This window comes from Mastomys coucha, unplaced genomic scaffold, assembly GCF_008632895.1.
Source record: "Mastomys coucha isolate ucsf_1 unplaced genomic scaffold, UCSF_Mcou_1 pScaffold12, whole genome shotgun sequence".
NCBI classification, from domain to species: domain Eukaryota; kingdom Metazoa; phylum Chordata; class Mammalia; order Rodentia; family Muridae; genus Mastomys; species Mastomys coucha.
In genome coordinates, this window is record NW_022196894.1 from 62,836,496 (window position 1) to 62,853,943 (window position 17,448).

The 17,448-nt window shown below is 38.7% G+C and overlaps 1 protein-coding gene across 1 annotated transcript in view; it reads right to left on the reverse strand.

The window, feature by feature from the left end:
• Positions 1-1,412: 1,412 nt before the first annotated feature.
• Positions 1,413-17,448, reverse strand: part of Chmp2b (charged multivesicular body protein 2B) — a 26,109-nt gene continuing 10,073 nt past the window's right edge. The window contains exons 2-6 of the mRNA XM_031364224.1: positions 14,230-14,321; positions 10,010-10,204; positions 7,518-7,620; positions 2,691-2,797; positions 1,413-2,530 (exon numbers count right to left, since the gene is read on the reverse strand). Coding sequence (XP_031220084.1) covers positions 2,420-2,530; positions 2,691-2,797; positions 7,518-7,620; positions 10,010-10,204; positions 14,230-14,321 — 608 coding nt within the window. The 3' untranslated portion in view covers positions 1,413-2,419. The remainder of the gene's footprint in view (positions 2,531-2,690; positions 2,798-7,517; positions 7,621-10,009; positions 10,205-14,229; positions 14,322-17,448) is intronic.

Genomic DNA, 17,448 nt, shown 5'->3' on the forward strand with positions numbered 1-17,448 from the left:
TTATGCTCAACCAGTAAAACTTACTAATTTCCTATACTTTAAGGGTCTAAAATGAACTCTTACTTTTAGTAAAAGAGAATACAAGTACTGACAGATCTACTGCGAATGTAATGTGCCTCCCAAAACATTTATAAATACAGGAAGTCAGAAAAATTTTACTATCGATGTGTGTCCAAAGTCCCGTGTAGCTGTATCTGACTAAAATAGAAGCAACTCCTTAATACGTGTGTACCTGAAACCATAACTCTGAAATGCTTAGTCCTTGGAGACTGCAGGAGAAGAACGGCAAGGTCCATCTCACTGGCAACCATTGCTTGTTAGGTTTGCCCCACCAGCAGACACTGATCCTGTAACGTTATTTATTTACTTATTTTTTTAATTCTTTAATCTTTTTTCCAGTCCAGTGTTTAGCCCCCTCCCAGTCTGCCCTCTGACTGCTCCCTCATACATCCTCCCCGATGTCTCCAAGAGATGTCCCCACCACCCCGAGCCCACCAGACTTCCCCACCCCCTGGGCCTCAAGTCTCTCAAGGGTTAGGGAATCTTCTCTCTCTGAGGCCAGACCAGGCAGTCCCCTACTGTGTATGTGTTGAGGGCTCATACCAGCTGGTGTATGCTGCCTGGTTGGTGGCCCAGTGTCTGAGAGATCTCAGGGGTCCAGGTTAGTTGAGACTGCTGGTCTTCCTATGGGGCTGCCTACTTCCTCCAACTTTCAGTTCTTAGAGGAGACATATTCTGTCGTTTTTAAATTTTTAAGTAGCACAGCTATCTAAACTTCTTACAGAAAAATATCAAAAATTACTGCTTAAACTATTAGATACATGCAAAATTTATAATCTTAACAACAGTCAAAACAATATAAAGGGTTTAAGAAAAAACGGGTAAGAGCAATAATCTTTATTGAGTTTTTTAAAAAAAGACAAGATAATATTAAAACTCAAAATGCTCACATGTAATCGAAAGAGTAACTTAGGATAGACAGCATTATAATGTATATCCTAAACATGCTTGGGTGTAATACCCCATGATACAGTATAATGTGTGGGCCATTCCCATTCATGAGTAATGTGAACAGTGCACTTTAGACTGTGAGTTCTGAACAGAACAGTTATGGGTTCTAAAGCAGAGGGACGAGCCTCTGCTCCCTGAACCTACTGATGCGTCCTTTAAAGTTGTAGTACATACTGCCTTTGCTAACCATCACTCCAGACCTCCAGGTTACACTGACCAGGGTTTCTACCGTTTCTGTGTTGGGATGTGTCAGAATCCCTATTTTACAACACTGTTCTTCAAAACTAACCTAGCTCACATTCTACCTCTAAGTGTGGCCCCTCCCCTTTCTCTTCTCCCTACCTGGCACCGCTGTCCTACCTTTAAATACTGCTGAGACAATGATGCGCTTTAGGCAGCAATTTCTGACAAAGTTGCAGTTTATTTACCAAAAACAACAACAAAACAAAAACATTTTCTTTAGAAATCTGGATCAAGTACTGTCAAAGTAGCAGCCCTTCCTTTAGAAGAATGGCTTCAATTTAGAGGGTTTAGTGCGTATATTAATACAATTCGAAGTTCCAACACAGACTAAGTTATAATTCATACAGAGAGAATCTCAGTTCTTGGAAGAAAGACCAAAGTATAGTTTCATTACTGTAAAATGTTACTAATGCAGTGTCTTCTTTTTCCATTTTGCTAATTATATCCAATTCACTTTTATAAGCTTTATAGACAGATTGGGTAACTATTCTCAGTCTCAATTTTATTTTAAAATGTAATTGTTTTTTGCCAGTTAAATTAATTTAAAGATGTGCACAATATGCTTGTGCTATTTAAGGCAGGTGCCAAGCACATTTTGAAAGGTAATAAACTTACCAACTAGAATGTTCTCCCAAAGGGGGAAAAATGGAAGAAAAGTAAAAGCTCATGACAATTTTTAAGACAGATGTTTAAATAGCACTCTCCTTTTAGATGGTTTAAAAATAATTAGGCAGCTGCACTGCCTGTGGTCCTAACATAACTGTCTACAAAGGACAAGCAACAGATACAGAATTAACAATATACCTTTAATATTTTTACAAGTCTCTTTAAGTCAATGCCTAATGGCATTTAACATGAATTCTGATTTCAATGTAAAACAACTTAGAACACAACCTGACACTAAGTAGTGACACCATCTCCCTATGCCATGCAGAAAAGAACTCTTGCTCACATCTCAGACCGTGGTGGTTCTAGTTAAAATCCAAACTGTTCCCATTTTTTTGCATCACTGGCATTCTTTGGCAAAGGATTCAAAATAGCCATGGGTCAGGAAATAACTGTTCACTCATGGTCTTCATTTTTGCAAAATGAATGTGTTTTGTAAAAGGAATCTATACTGGACTCACTTTGGACCAAAGTGAGAACAGTACGTATGGCTTCTGCTCTAATCCACCCCTAAAGCTTTGAGTTGACGTTCAATCTCTTCATCAGAAATTGTAGCCTTGGAAGTGGAGGCAGACGGTAAGCTTCTCGCAGCCGATGGAGCTTTGGCCATCTACAGTACAGACAGAAATGGGAGAAACACAGGTTAGCAAGCAAGTGGATAAGGACAGAGGACACACACAGAAAACCATGCAAAGAGCAGAAGGAACCAAGCAAAACAACCGACAAAAGTGGTCGATGCTCTTTTCATAATGAAAAGAAGCTATTCTTACCTTTCCAGAGATTTCAATTCCGATTTCATCAAGAACTTGATTCACAATGTCCTGGCTTTCTTCTTCATCATCAGAGCCATCAAAGATGTCATCAAGGGTGTCATTGACTTGCAGGGAAAAGAAAGTGAGCAAAGCAATTATTTTCAAATGAGGTACAAGTTAGATTTATATTTTTGGAATATAATCAAACTATACCTACATATTTTTAATGTTTAAAAAGCAAATTTAGGGGAAGCAACAAACTTACAAAACTCAAGTTTCACCTGTCAATGATTTATACTGATAAACATACTTCTGAGCCAAAGCACTTGGAACAAGGCCATTGTAAACACACAGTCCTCTAATAAAACAAACCTTGGTGAAACTGACTACTGTGTGCTGAGCCCTGAGTTCAAGCTTCAGCACCAGAATAAAAGAAAGGAAGGAAGGAGGGAGGGAGGGAGGAAAGAAAGAGGGAGGGAAGGAGGGAGGGAGGGAGGATGGAAATGATTTATAAAACTAGATCTTGAATAAACATATAACATGTGGCAGTTACTGTTAGAGGTTTATAGGCTTTTAAATATGATTCTACAAATAGTATTCACTGAGCTTAAAAGTAATCAGGAAAACTGTGCCCAAACTATCTATTAATATCTAGGTGGTAACTAGTCTTCTACCCTTTAATCAAATTTGCATTATTTCCTATGTTAACATTCAAGAAATAGGTTGAATATTTTAATAAAATATATGACTGAATATTTAATAGACTGACTATAAGAATAATAACAAATTTAGCCCTGAAAGTTTACTAAGGGTATTATCATCTTTCTTTTCTTTCTGGGGAAAGGTCACAGTACAAAAATTTTAGAACTTTAACATTCCTTTTAATATAAAATCATAAGCAACTTCATGAGACATTTTATCTAATATTTGAAATCATAGATCTTATATCCGACAGGAAGGAAGGTCAGACTTATCCATGACTTCAATGGCCGCCAGGTTTTGCTTATATACCCTTGCTTTCAGTAGCGCTGCCATTAATAACGGAGCTGGAGAAAATACACATTAAGACATAAATAAAATTCAAACTGAGATCTCAAAACTTGCATCTAGCTTTGAGCAGCTCTGAGAGCAAACCATTTTGTCTATCTGTGGCTCAGGATTCACACTGGCCTAGCAAATCTTTATTAAAAACTTGTTTTACTTTTTTGTTTGTTTGATTGATTGTTTGGTTACTCTGCGGTCAACAAGAATCTGCTGCAAGAGTGTGACAGGATGCTCCAGAAGTAAGCTTCTAGAGTACCTCTCAGCAGTGAGCAACCAGAGTGGTAATGGCAGCCAGGCAGGTGAGAGGCCAGGCAGGTGTGCAAGGGTCCAGAGGAAGAAGTACTGCAGAGGAGGTGAGGAGGGGAGAGAAGATGAGCATCCCAGATGCCCAATCAGGAAACGTGACAAGGACTTAAGCACTTCTGACAGGCCATGTTCCAAAGTTTGACATTAGACAAGTTTGAGTAACATGGCACACAAAGCTTTTGAGAGTAACAAACTTCTATCTGATCTGACTTAAGGCCCAGTCCACAAGGTAGATCTATACTCGACACTGCTTGGGTGACCAAGAACCTGAGAAAAGACCTCCCAGGAGTTGAGAATAAAACCAAAGACTACTGTTGTACTAAATGAATGCAGCAATGAAATGACTCCGAGTGACATTCTGCTATATTCCTAAGAGCTTTGCTCAGGCATCATCAGAGACAGATGGGAACAAATACAGACACCCACAGACAGACAGGAAGTGGAGAGTGAGAGAATGTGGAGCACTAAGGCCTAAATGGAATGTCTCTATCAAATCCCCCACCCCCTCGGGGCTCAGGAAAGAGTGTAAGAGCCAGAGGGGATGGAGGACACGGAAAACCAGACCCTGTGAATCAGCAGGATTGGCACACGTGTAAGACCACAGAGGCAGGGGCAGCATGCACAGGGCCTGCACAGTCGGCACTAGACAGGATCCCAGAGTTAAAAGGAGAAGGAGACATAGGCACCAGTACCTAAGCCAGAAGCAAACTCCACTTGAAAACTGCTGCAAATGAAAAGTTAGTTTTCTCCAAGGGAGTCTCACTGGAGAAACAAACTACTCATAAGGACAGGCTGCATGTCCAGCAGTGGACGGCCTACAGGAAATGAACTCACAAGGTCATGACAGGGCTTTTGTTATTTTTTTGTAAAGTGATCTTTTACACACACACACACACACACACACACACACATAGAGAGAGAGAGAGAGAAGGAGGGAGAGAGAATATTGTCTTTTTTTTTATTCTACAAGTCCTTTGTATAAATGCTATGGCTTCCAGCCTTGTGGTTTGTTTGGGGATTCCTGAGTAAGCAAACAAGTGGGACTCTGTTTCATTGGTTTTCTCTTGGGCTCTTTTCCTTCTGTTTCTTTTGTCCTAGTTTCTGATGTGCTAGTTTTTGCTTCATGCATTATGTTATATATTATATAATATTATGTTATGTTATATTATACTATATTATATTATATTATACATTATCCCTTAGAAGCTCTTTTGTTTTCTAGTGAGAGACAGAAAGAGGTAGATATGGATGAAAGAGGAGGTGGGGAGGAGCTAGCAGGAATAGACCGAAAGGAAACCATAAGCAGGATATACTTTAGGAAACAAAACTAAATTTACTTTCAAGAAGTATGTTTATTCACACTGACCTTATATGTAATGACAATATTGTTAATGTATACTCTACAAGGTTATTTTTTAACTAGTGCTATGTTAGATAGAAAAAGTAGCCAAATAAAAATGGCAGCAACTATGACAGACATGATAGCTGCCTGATTAAATGAGGGCTTATTGATCATAGATTAACAGAAATTTAAGTTTAATTCTTCTAGCCTGATAGTAACTGTACTATAACTGGAAATCATCTCAGAATATTATACTATTATATAAATAACAATTCTCTTGTCATTGGAAAGTTTTCCTGATAATGTTTCAAAGATTATTTTTGTGTTTTCTATGTAAGAAATAGAAATAAACACCTGTTCTAACTATCAATGATGACACTAATGGGATAACACCCTCATATGGAACCAGTGACTATTAGCCCTTGTGGTAGTCTAGCGAGTTTAAAGGTACTCTTTGCTAGACTAGATGCTACACTGAAATAGTTATCGGGTGAGCTGAGCTAAACTGGCTGAGCCCCACAGCTGGCAAGGAGCCAGAAAATAATACCATGAGGCAGAATGCTGACACACAAATGTTTCTGTATTGACAGCATATGCTGAAGGGCCACTCATACATTACTGGTAAAATAAATATTGGGGTCATTTTGCTGGGAACATGTTTGGGGCCTCATAGATATTAAGAATCAACAAAGTAAAACTGACTCCGTTTTTGTTTTTCCAAAACAGGGGTCCTCTGTGTAGCCCTGGCTGTCCTGGAACTTGATCTGTAGACCAAGTAGTCCTTAAACTCAGAGATTCCCTTGCCTTTGCCTCCTGAGTGCTGGGAGGAAAGGCGTGCCCCACCAACGCCCAGCACATACACTCAGCTTTAAAAAGAGATTGTCAAATAAATTGAAAATCTGAAACTAATCCTATTGATGAAAATAAGAAGTTTAATAAAGGTGTATTGATAGCAGATGATATACTAAAACTATTTTTTTCTTCTGTTGCTGAGAAGCAAACCAGGGCCTTAGGAATATTAGGCAATCACTGCAAGTGAGACACATCCTCAGCCTGACACTTAAACTATTCTTAAGGGAAAGTGCATGTCTATGTTATACTACCATGATTTTGAAAATGAAGAAGGACTTCCCGACAGCGTGTGCTCTCAACATTTACAAACCCAGGAAGCCCCAGGGCACTCGAGTACAAGGGCATCAGTGACAATGGCTGGGTGGAGGCCACTGTCTTCGATATTTTGTGACATAAAAGCACAAGCAGGAGCCCCATTGCCTCTCCTCTGACAGGAACAGGTATCCAGTGTGACATGGCACTGAAGATATAAAAACATTGTTTTATACTATCCAGTAAGATTAAAAACTGTTGAAGCCATTGGGTAATGAAATTATGGTACATGGTTTCCCCTCCTGCATCCCTGCCAGATTCCCCTATGTCCATCCAACTCCACTTCACCTTTTTCTCTCTTTGAAAAAGAAAAAAACAAAAACAAAAACAGACCAATAAAAAAAATAGAACTAATAAATGAGGGGGGATAAAGAAAAAAGAGAAAGCTTGAGAATCACAGAGAATCACACATTCGTGCACATACACAGAGACACACATACAAACACAAAACACATAAAAACACAAATTGGAAGCTATTATACATTAGCAAACTATTAGTAAAAAAAAAAATAAAACAACAACAACAGAAACCAAAACAAGCTTAGACAAAGCATTATGAGACAAACCTCTCCGCTCTTAGCATTGGGTTTGTTTTGAATTCCTTCCGCAGTCAGGCTTGTAGCCTGTCCTTAAGTGTAGTTTGTACAGGCAGAGATCTGCAGATGGATGTCAGCTGCAGACATCTTCTCGGCTGGTCATGGGAGAGCTTGTCCCCTTTCCTTGCTCAGTAATGGGACCCTATCTGGCTTGGACCTGTGTGAGCCCCGTGCATGTGGCCATTGCACTGTGTGTTATTGGCAGAACATATTTTATATGTTCTCTTTGGTTAAAACACTGAGAGAATTTTGAGTCATGGCATGAATATAGTTCCCAGTGGTGCCACTTCTGTCTCCATGGTGTCTGTGTGTCTGGGACAAGATCATGGGACTGCTGGGACATGAACTTGGTTAATTCAAAGAAAGGAACAACTACATATTTCTTAAACTTACTCATTTCTTCAGTCATTTCCATTTTCATGTTTTCCTTCTGGAAATTCTGCATTGTTTGTAGTGTCTTTTGTGGATCCATTTTCTTGTTGACTGCTTGCATTGTCTTTAAGAAATGAAAAGAGCCATGTTAGCAACCTATTTATGAAAGCTATACTATAGAGTAAGTCTAAAGGCAGCACATCAAATACAGTTTCCCCTGACCTAGTGTTAAGTAGAATTCAAAATCTTGTCTCTGGGACCTAACAATTGAAATCCGTTTAACAAGACAGACTCATTCCCCACCACCGCTCGTTGGAACACTGACCTTTATCTCTTTAAATGTGTGTACTGACTCTGACATAGAACTGTTACATACACTAGTCCCTTATGAGTGTTCTTCTCTGTCCTAAGCAATTTGCATAGCTGAAATTAAAGTTAAATGACATTTAAAACACAAGAATTTCATTGGCTGGTTCCTTTCTTTTCCCTCCTACTACACATGAAAAACAGAGTCACAAATGGCTCAATAACTTACACAAGGCCACACTATTCTGTGAAGTGTATTTGAGTGTAAGCAAAGTTTTAGAGTCTGTGCACACTACATCTCCTGTGAGCTGCCTCTCAAAGAGACTCTTAAAACTCCATGCAGGTTAAGTCCTGGCTTAGCCATTTCAGCTGAACAACTTGAGTACATGAAGAAATACTTGCTGACTAAATAATACATTCTGAAGACACTTAATTAAGAATTCCAATTCAGATACACATTCATGGCAAAAGTGCATTAGATTTAATTTCTGAGCCGATCATTTACAGAAAACAGCAAGGTAATTGTTTGCCTCAATGCTTCTGTAAAGTTAGTAGTCTAGATATGTGATCTTCATATGACCTTGCTCCCAAATTAGTCAGACATTTAGTTCTGTCTGTCTGTAAGACTATAGAGGAAACCAAAATACTTGCTTTTGTGTACTTTCATCAATAACTGAAATGCTCAGAGTCCTTGAAATACCAACAGTTAAAGTATTGATTGCATATATGCATACACACATGCACACACGTACACACACATGTTTGTATGTATATATATAATTACTTATATAGTATGTGTATATATACATATTATACATACACACATATATACATAATTAAATATAAGTTCTTCAGTTCCTGAAATGCAAAAGTTTCAATATAAAATATTTTTATGTGTGGTTCTGAACATTATTTACAAGGGCTGAAGGAGTTGAAGGGGTTTGCAATAGGAAGAACAATAATATCAACCAACCAGAGCTCCCAGGGTCTAAACCACTACCCAAGGAGTGCACATGGAGGGACTCATGGCTCCAGCTGTATATATAGCAGAGGATGGCCTTGTAAGGCATCAGTGGGAGAAGAGGCCTTTGGCCCTGTGAAGGCTCGATGCCCCAGTGTAGGAGAATAATGAGGACAGGGAGGTGGGAGTGGGTGGGTGGAGTATACCCTCATAGAAGCAGGAAGAGGAAGGGATGGGATAGGAGGTTTCTGTGGGGGTAAAATTGGGAAAGGGGAAAACATCAGAAATGTAAATAAATAAAATATCCAATAAAAAAAAGAGTAAATTGTTATTCAAAAGTAGTTCAGAAATAAGTAAAAAAGAAACTACCAACTTTTCTGGCAATTTATTGAAAAAAAAAAAACCTGTGATTTTTTGGAAAAACACCTTTTAACACCCACTAAGCTACATGCAATTACTTGGGCTGTCTAGTATTATAACTCACTTTATTAATAGTTTAGATTTTTATACCACAAATGTAGCCAAAAGTGCTTTAAAATCAGATTTGAATCTTAATATTTACCTATCTGTGTGGTGGTGAGCTGTGATAGGCATCTTGGTTGAGCTCAGGCTTAGAACCCAGGTGACCCAGCATGTGACTGCTGCCTGCAAAGATCAGCAGGTATTTGGCTATGCCCCTTGGGCTCCTGTCATGTAGCTATAGCCTCCCACAAACCCCACACTCTGCAGAGAGGTGTGTGGCCATCAGTCACATAGGAATCACCAAGCCCTCCCACATGCAGATAAGGTACCTCCAAACTCTCAGACCAAGCCAATGAGAGGAACCTGCTGTCAGACCCTGACCCACCCCCAAACTGTATATAAGAATCCTATCCAGAAGGAATAAAGGTGTGTGAGAACTACTCCACCGTCTTCCGTTATAACAGCTGTAACACTGTGGCTTGGGAAGAGGTCCGCTCTCCTGAAATGCCACCTGAAGCTCCCCCACACTCCTCGCTGAATAGTCGGCCTCTCTTGGCCCAGCTAAACTGACTCTGCTTGGAGTAACTGAGACAGCAACGACAGAGACAGAGGTGGGGCCAGATGCAGCAGTGGAGGCGATGGACATAACTCATCTTTCCTGTTCGCACTCTCTCCCCTTTGCCTGAACCCTAACACCAGGCCAGGCCAGAGATCTCTGTGGAAAGCCTCCGATATACAGACCCACACATATCCTTGAAAAACAGAAATCAAATCTCCCAGTTACCTTCGCAGTGGTAGACATGGCACCAGCCATCTTCATCTGGGAATTCATCACTTTAGTTTGTGTGGACATAGATGTGACTTTTGAGCTTACAGCAAATGTTCTTGTCTTCTGTTTCCGCAGATGGACAAGCTGCTTAGCTAAAACCCTGCAAGCTTCTTTATTACCAATCTTCGCCATCTTCTTAATTTCTAACTCCTAAGAAGAGGAAAAAGGATAAGGAAATAAAACCAAGGGGCAGTCATCAGAGAGTATCTGGGAAAACATATCTAGTAGGCATAAGGTCAGTGAGAGGAAGGCTAACTCCAGAGGCTCAGCCCCATGTTCACATAGGAGGGACTGCAATCCTCAGCCTTGGAAATAAAGTAAGTCTATAAAGCAGTACATGCATATGAAATGAAAATCAAGAACACAGGTAAGACAAACAGCCAATAGAAAATAAAGATTGAGGTAATAAAGTTAATACAGATGGCTAGCTGCATTGAAACAATCCACCTTACACCCCAATTCAAAGGAAACTATTGGAATGTTTAAAAACAAATGTAACTGTACGCTATCTCAAGAAACCAAACTTAAACACAAGAGAAAGGTGTAAAAAGTAGAAAATACGTTCTATATTTATCAAATACATCTAGAATGGCTATACTAATACCAAAGCAAATAAACTTAATAACAAGAGATACTGCCTGAAGTGAAGAGGATCATCTCATAATACCAGGAATGCAACTAAGCTCTCAGGTAATTCCTAAGTTTGTACACAGGCGGTTAAATGTGTTTCACAATGTTAATCACAGCTGACAAGACTGAAAGGAGAAAGACTCAAACAAGCACAGTTGTTTTCTCTAATCCACAGTGATGCGTCAAGATCCCACAGTGTCTGAAATTGCAAAGCTAAACCATTACTGTCCTATGTTTAATTTTTTTTCTATATATACATAACTAAGATAAACATTTGCCTCCCTTTAAGGAAAGGAATGCATAGCCTTCTTCTGCTACATCAAAATTCTCAGCAGCATCTTTTGAACAGTCCCATTGCTAAAGTAAAACATGGTTTAATAGTCTGCAAGAGCTGCTGCTGCTGGTCTGAGAACCAGTGACCAGTGGGTGGACAGTGTCTATAGTATAGAACAGTGCACAGAGAGAGCAGATTCTCTTTGTGAGCAGGGATATGAGATTTCATTAGTAATGGAACAGGGTGGAACCTGTAGGTTAATGAGAGGAACAGAAGACATCAAGTTGAGACAGAGTCAATCTAAAATGAGTTAGTGAGAGGAATGTGGGAAGAATACAATCAAACCACATAGTATAAAATTCTTAACAATTCATAAAAATATATTGTAAGAAGGTTGTAAGACAGGAAATGAAGACATAACTCCTTCCTTATTGGTGATATTATGATCCACTTACGTATAAATCTCATGCCATATACAAAAGGCTACAAGAATAAATGAGCTACCGGGCAGTGGTGGTGCACGCCTTTAATCCCAGCACTTGGGAGGTAGAGGCAGGCAGATTTCTGAGTTCGAGGCCAGCCTGGTCTACAGAGAGAGTTCCAGGACAGCCAGGGTTACACAGAGAAACCCTATCTTGAAAAACCAAAAAAAAAAAAAAAAAAAAAAAAAAAAAAAAAAAAAAAAAAGAAGAAGAAGAAAAAAAAGAATAAATGACCAGAGAATTTAAGATACACATAATAATGTGGCACATCTATATACAGGAGTCAAAAATAATCAGAAATTAATATTTTTTTCTTGAAATGATAGCATCCAAGGAAATACAAGGCCTACATACTTGCAAGTAAAATAAATGAAAATAAAAAATAAATAATTTCAGAGATTTAAAAAAGTAGATATATAAAATCACTCATGTACACTAGGACTTATTGTTAAAATGTTAATCCTTCTAAATAATTCACATTTAATGTAACTCCAATCAAAATATATTAATTTGTGTAGAAGTAACAGGATTGTTCTAATGTTTCTAGTAGATATATGAAGCACTTAAAATACCCTAAAGCAGTGGTTAGCAACCTGGGTAGTGACCCCTTTGGGAAACCTCTAGCTCCAAAAATATTTACATTACAACTCCTAAAATTAACAAAATTACAGTTATGAAGTAACAATGAAAATAATGTTATGGTTGGGGGTCACCACAAATGAGGAATTGTGTTAAAGGGTTGCAGCTTTAGGAAAGTTGAGAACCACTGCTCTACAGGATTATGAGAAAAAGGACATACTGAAGTGAATGAGGAAGTTTCCCTCTATGTCTAGCTATGAAACCACAGTAACTACAGCAGCTCTGCGTTGGGATTGAGAACAAACCTATCAGTGCAGCACAGAGCCCACTCTTGAAATCTGACTTGCTACAGAGAAGGCCACAAAAGGTGCTATACAGGTTACAGATGTCCACGTGCATGAAGTGCACCCTTCTATCTAGTACCACAGAGAAACCCGGCTCCCAGCACCAAGCACAAGAAAAAACCATCCAGTTGTTACTTTTAAAAGTGCTCTAAAAGAAAACTTAAAAGAAAATGATACTGAATGTTCCTTAATACATTAAGAGTATTAGCCACAGAAGAAAATTGTAATTATTTTCATCATAGTACATAACTTTTCTGTATCAAAAGACATTTAAAAAATGAAAGACAAGGTCAATAATCTGCAGAGCACACATGTGCAAAGCATCCTCTTAATGAGGTATTTATACCCACAGCTATTAAGATAAAATAATCAGGACACTGGTGAGGAAGGAGAGACAGCTCAGAGGCTACGAGCAGTTGCTTGCGCTTGGTTCCCAGCATTCTCTTGGTCCCCAGGACCCATGTGTGCAAGAAGAATCACAAGTGCTTGGAACTCGCCCTACAAAGTAACCCAGCCTCTTATGACCTCAAAGCAGGTGGTAGGCTGTACCTGCACAGAAGCTCAACGTCACTAACAATTAGGGAGATAAAATGTAAGGTCACATCTACTAACCCACCTCAGAACGGTTCAAATTAGGACTGCACTCCAGCTATGTGCAACAGCTGCAATTCTCATCCATTGCCAGTGCCAAGAGAAAACATTACAGACACTTTGCAAACTGTTTCCACACTTTCTTATATAAGGTTTAATATATATCTCACTTATAGTAAATAACCAGAAGAAATGAAAATGGACAAAACTTGACTTGAGTATACATAGTAACTTCACTTAGGGAAACTCTGGAAGCACCCATTTGTGTACTTGGGTAGTAAGCAGATAAATTAGGAAGCATGTATACCCATCATATATGCAGTAGGAATGATTAACCTAAAAATAACTGCAGTGAAAGAAACCAGAAAGGAGTCTGTCTGTGATTTCACCTTTTTATAAACTTGGAAACACACACTAACCTAGGGACATCAGTATTATTCTCACTAAAAAGGAGAGACAGTGGACGGACAGAGGGTATTAGAGCGCGGAATGATAGCTGTGTTTATTACTTACCTAGAGTAACAGCTTCAGGGAATATACTTACATCCAAGTATCAATGGTATACTCTAAATATCTACAATTTATTGCTTGTCTCTTACTGCTCAATAAAGCTGCTCTATGATCAGGGATAACATACATTCAAAAATAAAGCATAAAAAATGTTTTTAGGAAGAAACCTTATCCATCTAGTTAAAAATAAACTGTCATGGGACAATCATCTTTAAAGACCATCTAGGAGCTATGATACTATTTGGTACTCTCTTTTACATGACTATTTTTCATTTTAATGTCAAAAAGGTGGATCTGTTTTTTGTTTGTTTGTTTTAAGATTTATTTATTATATCTAAGTATCCTGTATCTGTCTTCAGACACACCAGAAGAGGGCATCAGATCTCATTACGGATGGTTGTGAGCCACCATGTGGTTGCTGGGATATGAACACAGGACCTTCGGAAGAGCTGTTGGTACTCTTATTAACTACTGAGCCATCTCACCAGCCCAAGGTGGATCTGTTTTAAGAAATATTTATTCCTAGACTATTCATAAGTTTTATAAAACTAAATAATTTGATTCTGTATCAAGAGAAACAGAATTCTGATAAAAGTCAATAACAAATAACACAATATAACAAAAGGGAAAATTCAGCAAGGGATTGAACACTGTTTCTTAAGTAAATCACTACCTCTCGTAAATTGCTTCCTAGAGTTAGCTAATTATTCAACAATAATTCCTAATGCACCTTCTAGCTTTGCTGAACCTCGGCATTGGACTCACCAGCTGTTTCTCCTGTTTCTCTAAGGCCGCTCGGTCCCTGATGATAGCCCTCTGGGTGCCGCGCAGCTCTCGATTCTGCTCCTTTATGACATCTGTGAGAAGCACAAAAGGACCTTGAAATCATGGCTGTACAACTTTCCTCAATACCACTTAAAATACTGGACTAAGAATGTAACACAAAAGGAAACTATGATTTACTAGTTGTTAACTTTTCTTTCAATTTAATATACTACAAACTAATCAAATATTAAAACATCTATTATAAATATAGATTATATAAAGAACAGAAAGATTTGTACAAATATGGCATGCTTTTGAAATGTACACACTATAACTTTCACACAAACAGAAATTCATCTTAGAGCATGACTCTAGAGTTGCCTGTGGGAAGGTGACCAGGCCCCACTCCCAGCACACAAGGACACCCTGCTTTCCTCTCCACATCAGCACTATATGCACGTGGGGAAGAAATGCATGCTAGATATTTTAGTGATTCTTTTTTACAGCTAAGTCTCATCAGTCTGAAACAATAGATTTTCCAATGATGCAGATTCATATTTTAGTGACAACTTACAGAGTGGAAGACTTACAAATTCTTAGAATATTCTCAAACTATATATACGACAGAGGATTGATATCCAAAATATATAAGAAACTCTTAAAAAGTAGAGTAGCAAATAAACAAATAAATTCAAACTGAACAAGAGACTTAAATAGATATTTCTTGAAACCATATATACAAGTGATCAGTAAGTAATTGAAAGTAATTCTTAACTAGTGTTAGCTCTGAGGGAGATAAATACGGGCCAGAAGCAGACTGTCACGTTAGGAGACCTGTTAAGGAAAAGGCGAGGGCCAGCAAGGAGGAAAGGCCAGGAACCCTTACCACTGCCCAGGAAGTGTGAATCTCAGCAGACATCACCAAAACCAGTGGAAATTCCAAAAAACATAAAACTTTATCTATCAAACAATTTAACAGTTCATTTCTAGTTATGTATCTGAAGTGAAATCAATATAAGACAGACATTCATGTTTTTAATGCAACACTATTCATAATAGCCAAAAAATGGAAGTAACTTAAGTATGTATTACCTGATGATGTAAAAAGAAGATGGGTATGTAATTCTAGTGGAATATTATTTGCCTGAGTAAAATTCTGTCATTTGTGACATCTGGACAGAGCTGAGTTGGAGCTAAAGGTCATTATGTAAAATAGGATGGGTACAGAGAGAAGTCCTGCGGGACTGCACTGGAATAGAGTCTAAGAGAAGTTTCACAGGGGCTGAGACAAGTGTGGTGCTTTCCAAAGGCTGTGGAGTCTACAGAGGTTGGAAGGGGTAGAGAATGCTTTCCTTTATGGTTTGAGTGAGTTATATCCAGCTATTGGCACTACTTTAGGAGGTTGCGTAATCTTTATAAGGTGAAGTCTGGCTAGAACAGTGGTTTTCAATCTAGGGTTGATAGCCCTTTGGGGAATGCACATCTGATATCCTGCATATCAGGTATTTACATTATGACTCATTGTAGTAGCAGAATTACAGTTATGAAGCAGCAGCAAAATGGTTATGGTTGGGGTCACCACAACTTCAGCAGCACTAGGAAGGCTGAGAATCATTTGGCTAGAAGAATGTGTGGCACTCTTTCAGGTTATAGTTCAGCCCAGTTCTGGTATGGGCTCAGTACTTCCTAACTCTCCAGGGCATGTGACCAGCCACTTCATAGCCCTGCTTTGCAGCACCCAGGCATTCCTTCCACCATCCCTTTCCTGCCACACCAACAACAAGCAAAGAAAATCCTTCCTAAGATGCTTCTTTCAGGTACTAGGTGCTTTAGGGATACAGGTTCGAGTTAAGTTAGATGTGAGCAAGAAGTTCCAGTGGGCCTCTGTACTGCCAACAACAATGATATACAGGGATAGTTTGTGTGCACTGTGTGAAGATGTGTCTGTATCCTTCCTTGCCTGCCTTATACACCACTGATTGGTTAAAATAAAAAGCCTAAGGCCTATTAGCAAAAGACAAATAGAAGGTGGGACTTCCAGGAGAAATAGGAACTCTGAGAAAGTCAAGGGCAGGAAGACCTTTCATTCCTACCCTGTCCCTAGGACCTAAAGTAGTAGATCTGGGAACACACTGCTGTGCTGCCAGGATGGCAGAGTATTCAGAGCAGCCATAGAAACTCTATGCCCCTTACTCTACCTCAAAGTATCTTCATGTCTCTTTCCCCATGTGATAAACTTCACAATAAAATAGTGACAATAATCAAGGAAGTCCTCCACTTGAGTTCTGAGAGCTGTCCTAGTATCAGCACTGACGGACAAGCTGTAGAACATGAGAACATCTTTCTAGTCAGAAAGAAGATCTGGGGTACATGAATCCAGCTATGGTGGAACAGTCTCTGGGTGAGTCTATATCATGTGTATGTTCTAAGGCTGGATAATTAGTATCCACACTAAAATATTGAGTTAGACACTCAGTTTCTGTCTAAGAATAGGAGCTCAGGCTAGATAAGGTTATCTTAGATAAGAAAAAAAAAACATATTATAATGAAAGCAAACAATTTAATAAAACATAATTCAATTTTACTTTAATTTTATGTAACTATGCATACATTAGCTGAAACTGTATATCATAAAAGGAAAAAATAAAGAAAATTAACTACTGCATATTCTACAGCCTCACAGTTGTTAATAGATCTATTAATATTTAAACAGTTCTAAGCTATAAACTCAGAGCATCTAATGTTACATACTAAAACATAATCATAACACTTTAAAACATATTATGGTAAGTAGGGAAAGACAGTAAAATGTCTTTTCATATGAGGCAATAGGAGCAGTCTATAAAACAAACAAATTACCCCGCCATTGTCCTTAAGCAATCCTACATGAAACTCAGATTTAATGGCTTGGTCTTTTGGATAATTCAGAATAAATAACATGAAAGGTTGAGATACTTTTAAATGCTTTAAAGGTCAACTTTATTTTTCACTTGACTTACTTCTTAGTAGATCTGATTTCATCCTCACATCCAAGCTCTTTAAGAGCAGAGAAGCCATACAATAAGATAAACATCCTGGTAAGTGTCAAGCTTAATTTCAGGGGTAGAAGATGAGGGAAGGAAAGATGGGGTAGGTGAAGCAGCAACAGCAGGGACAACTGCTTCCCATCCGTGTGTGTGTGTGTGTGTGTGTGTGTGTGTATGTGTGTGTGTGTGTGTG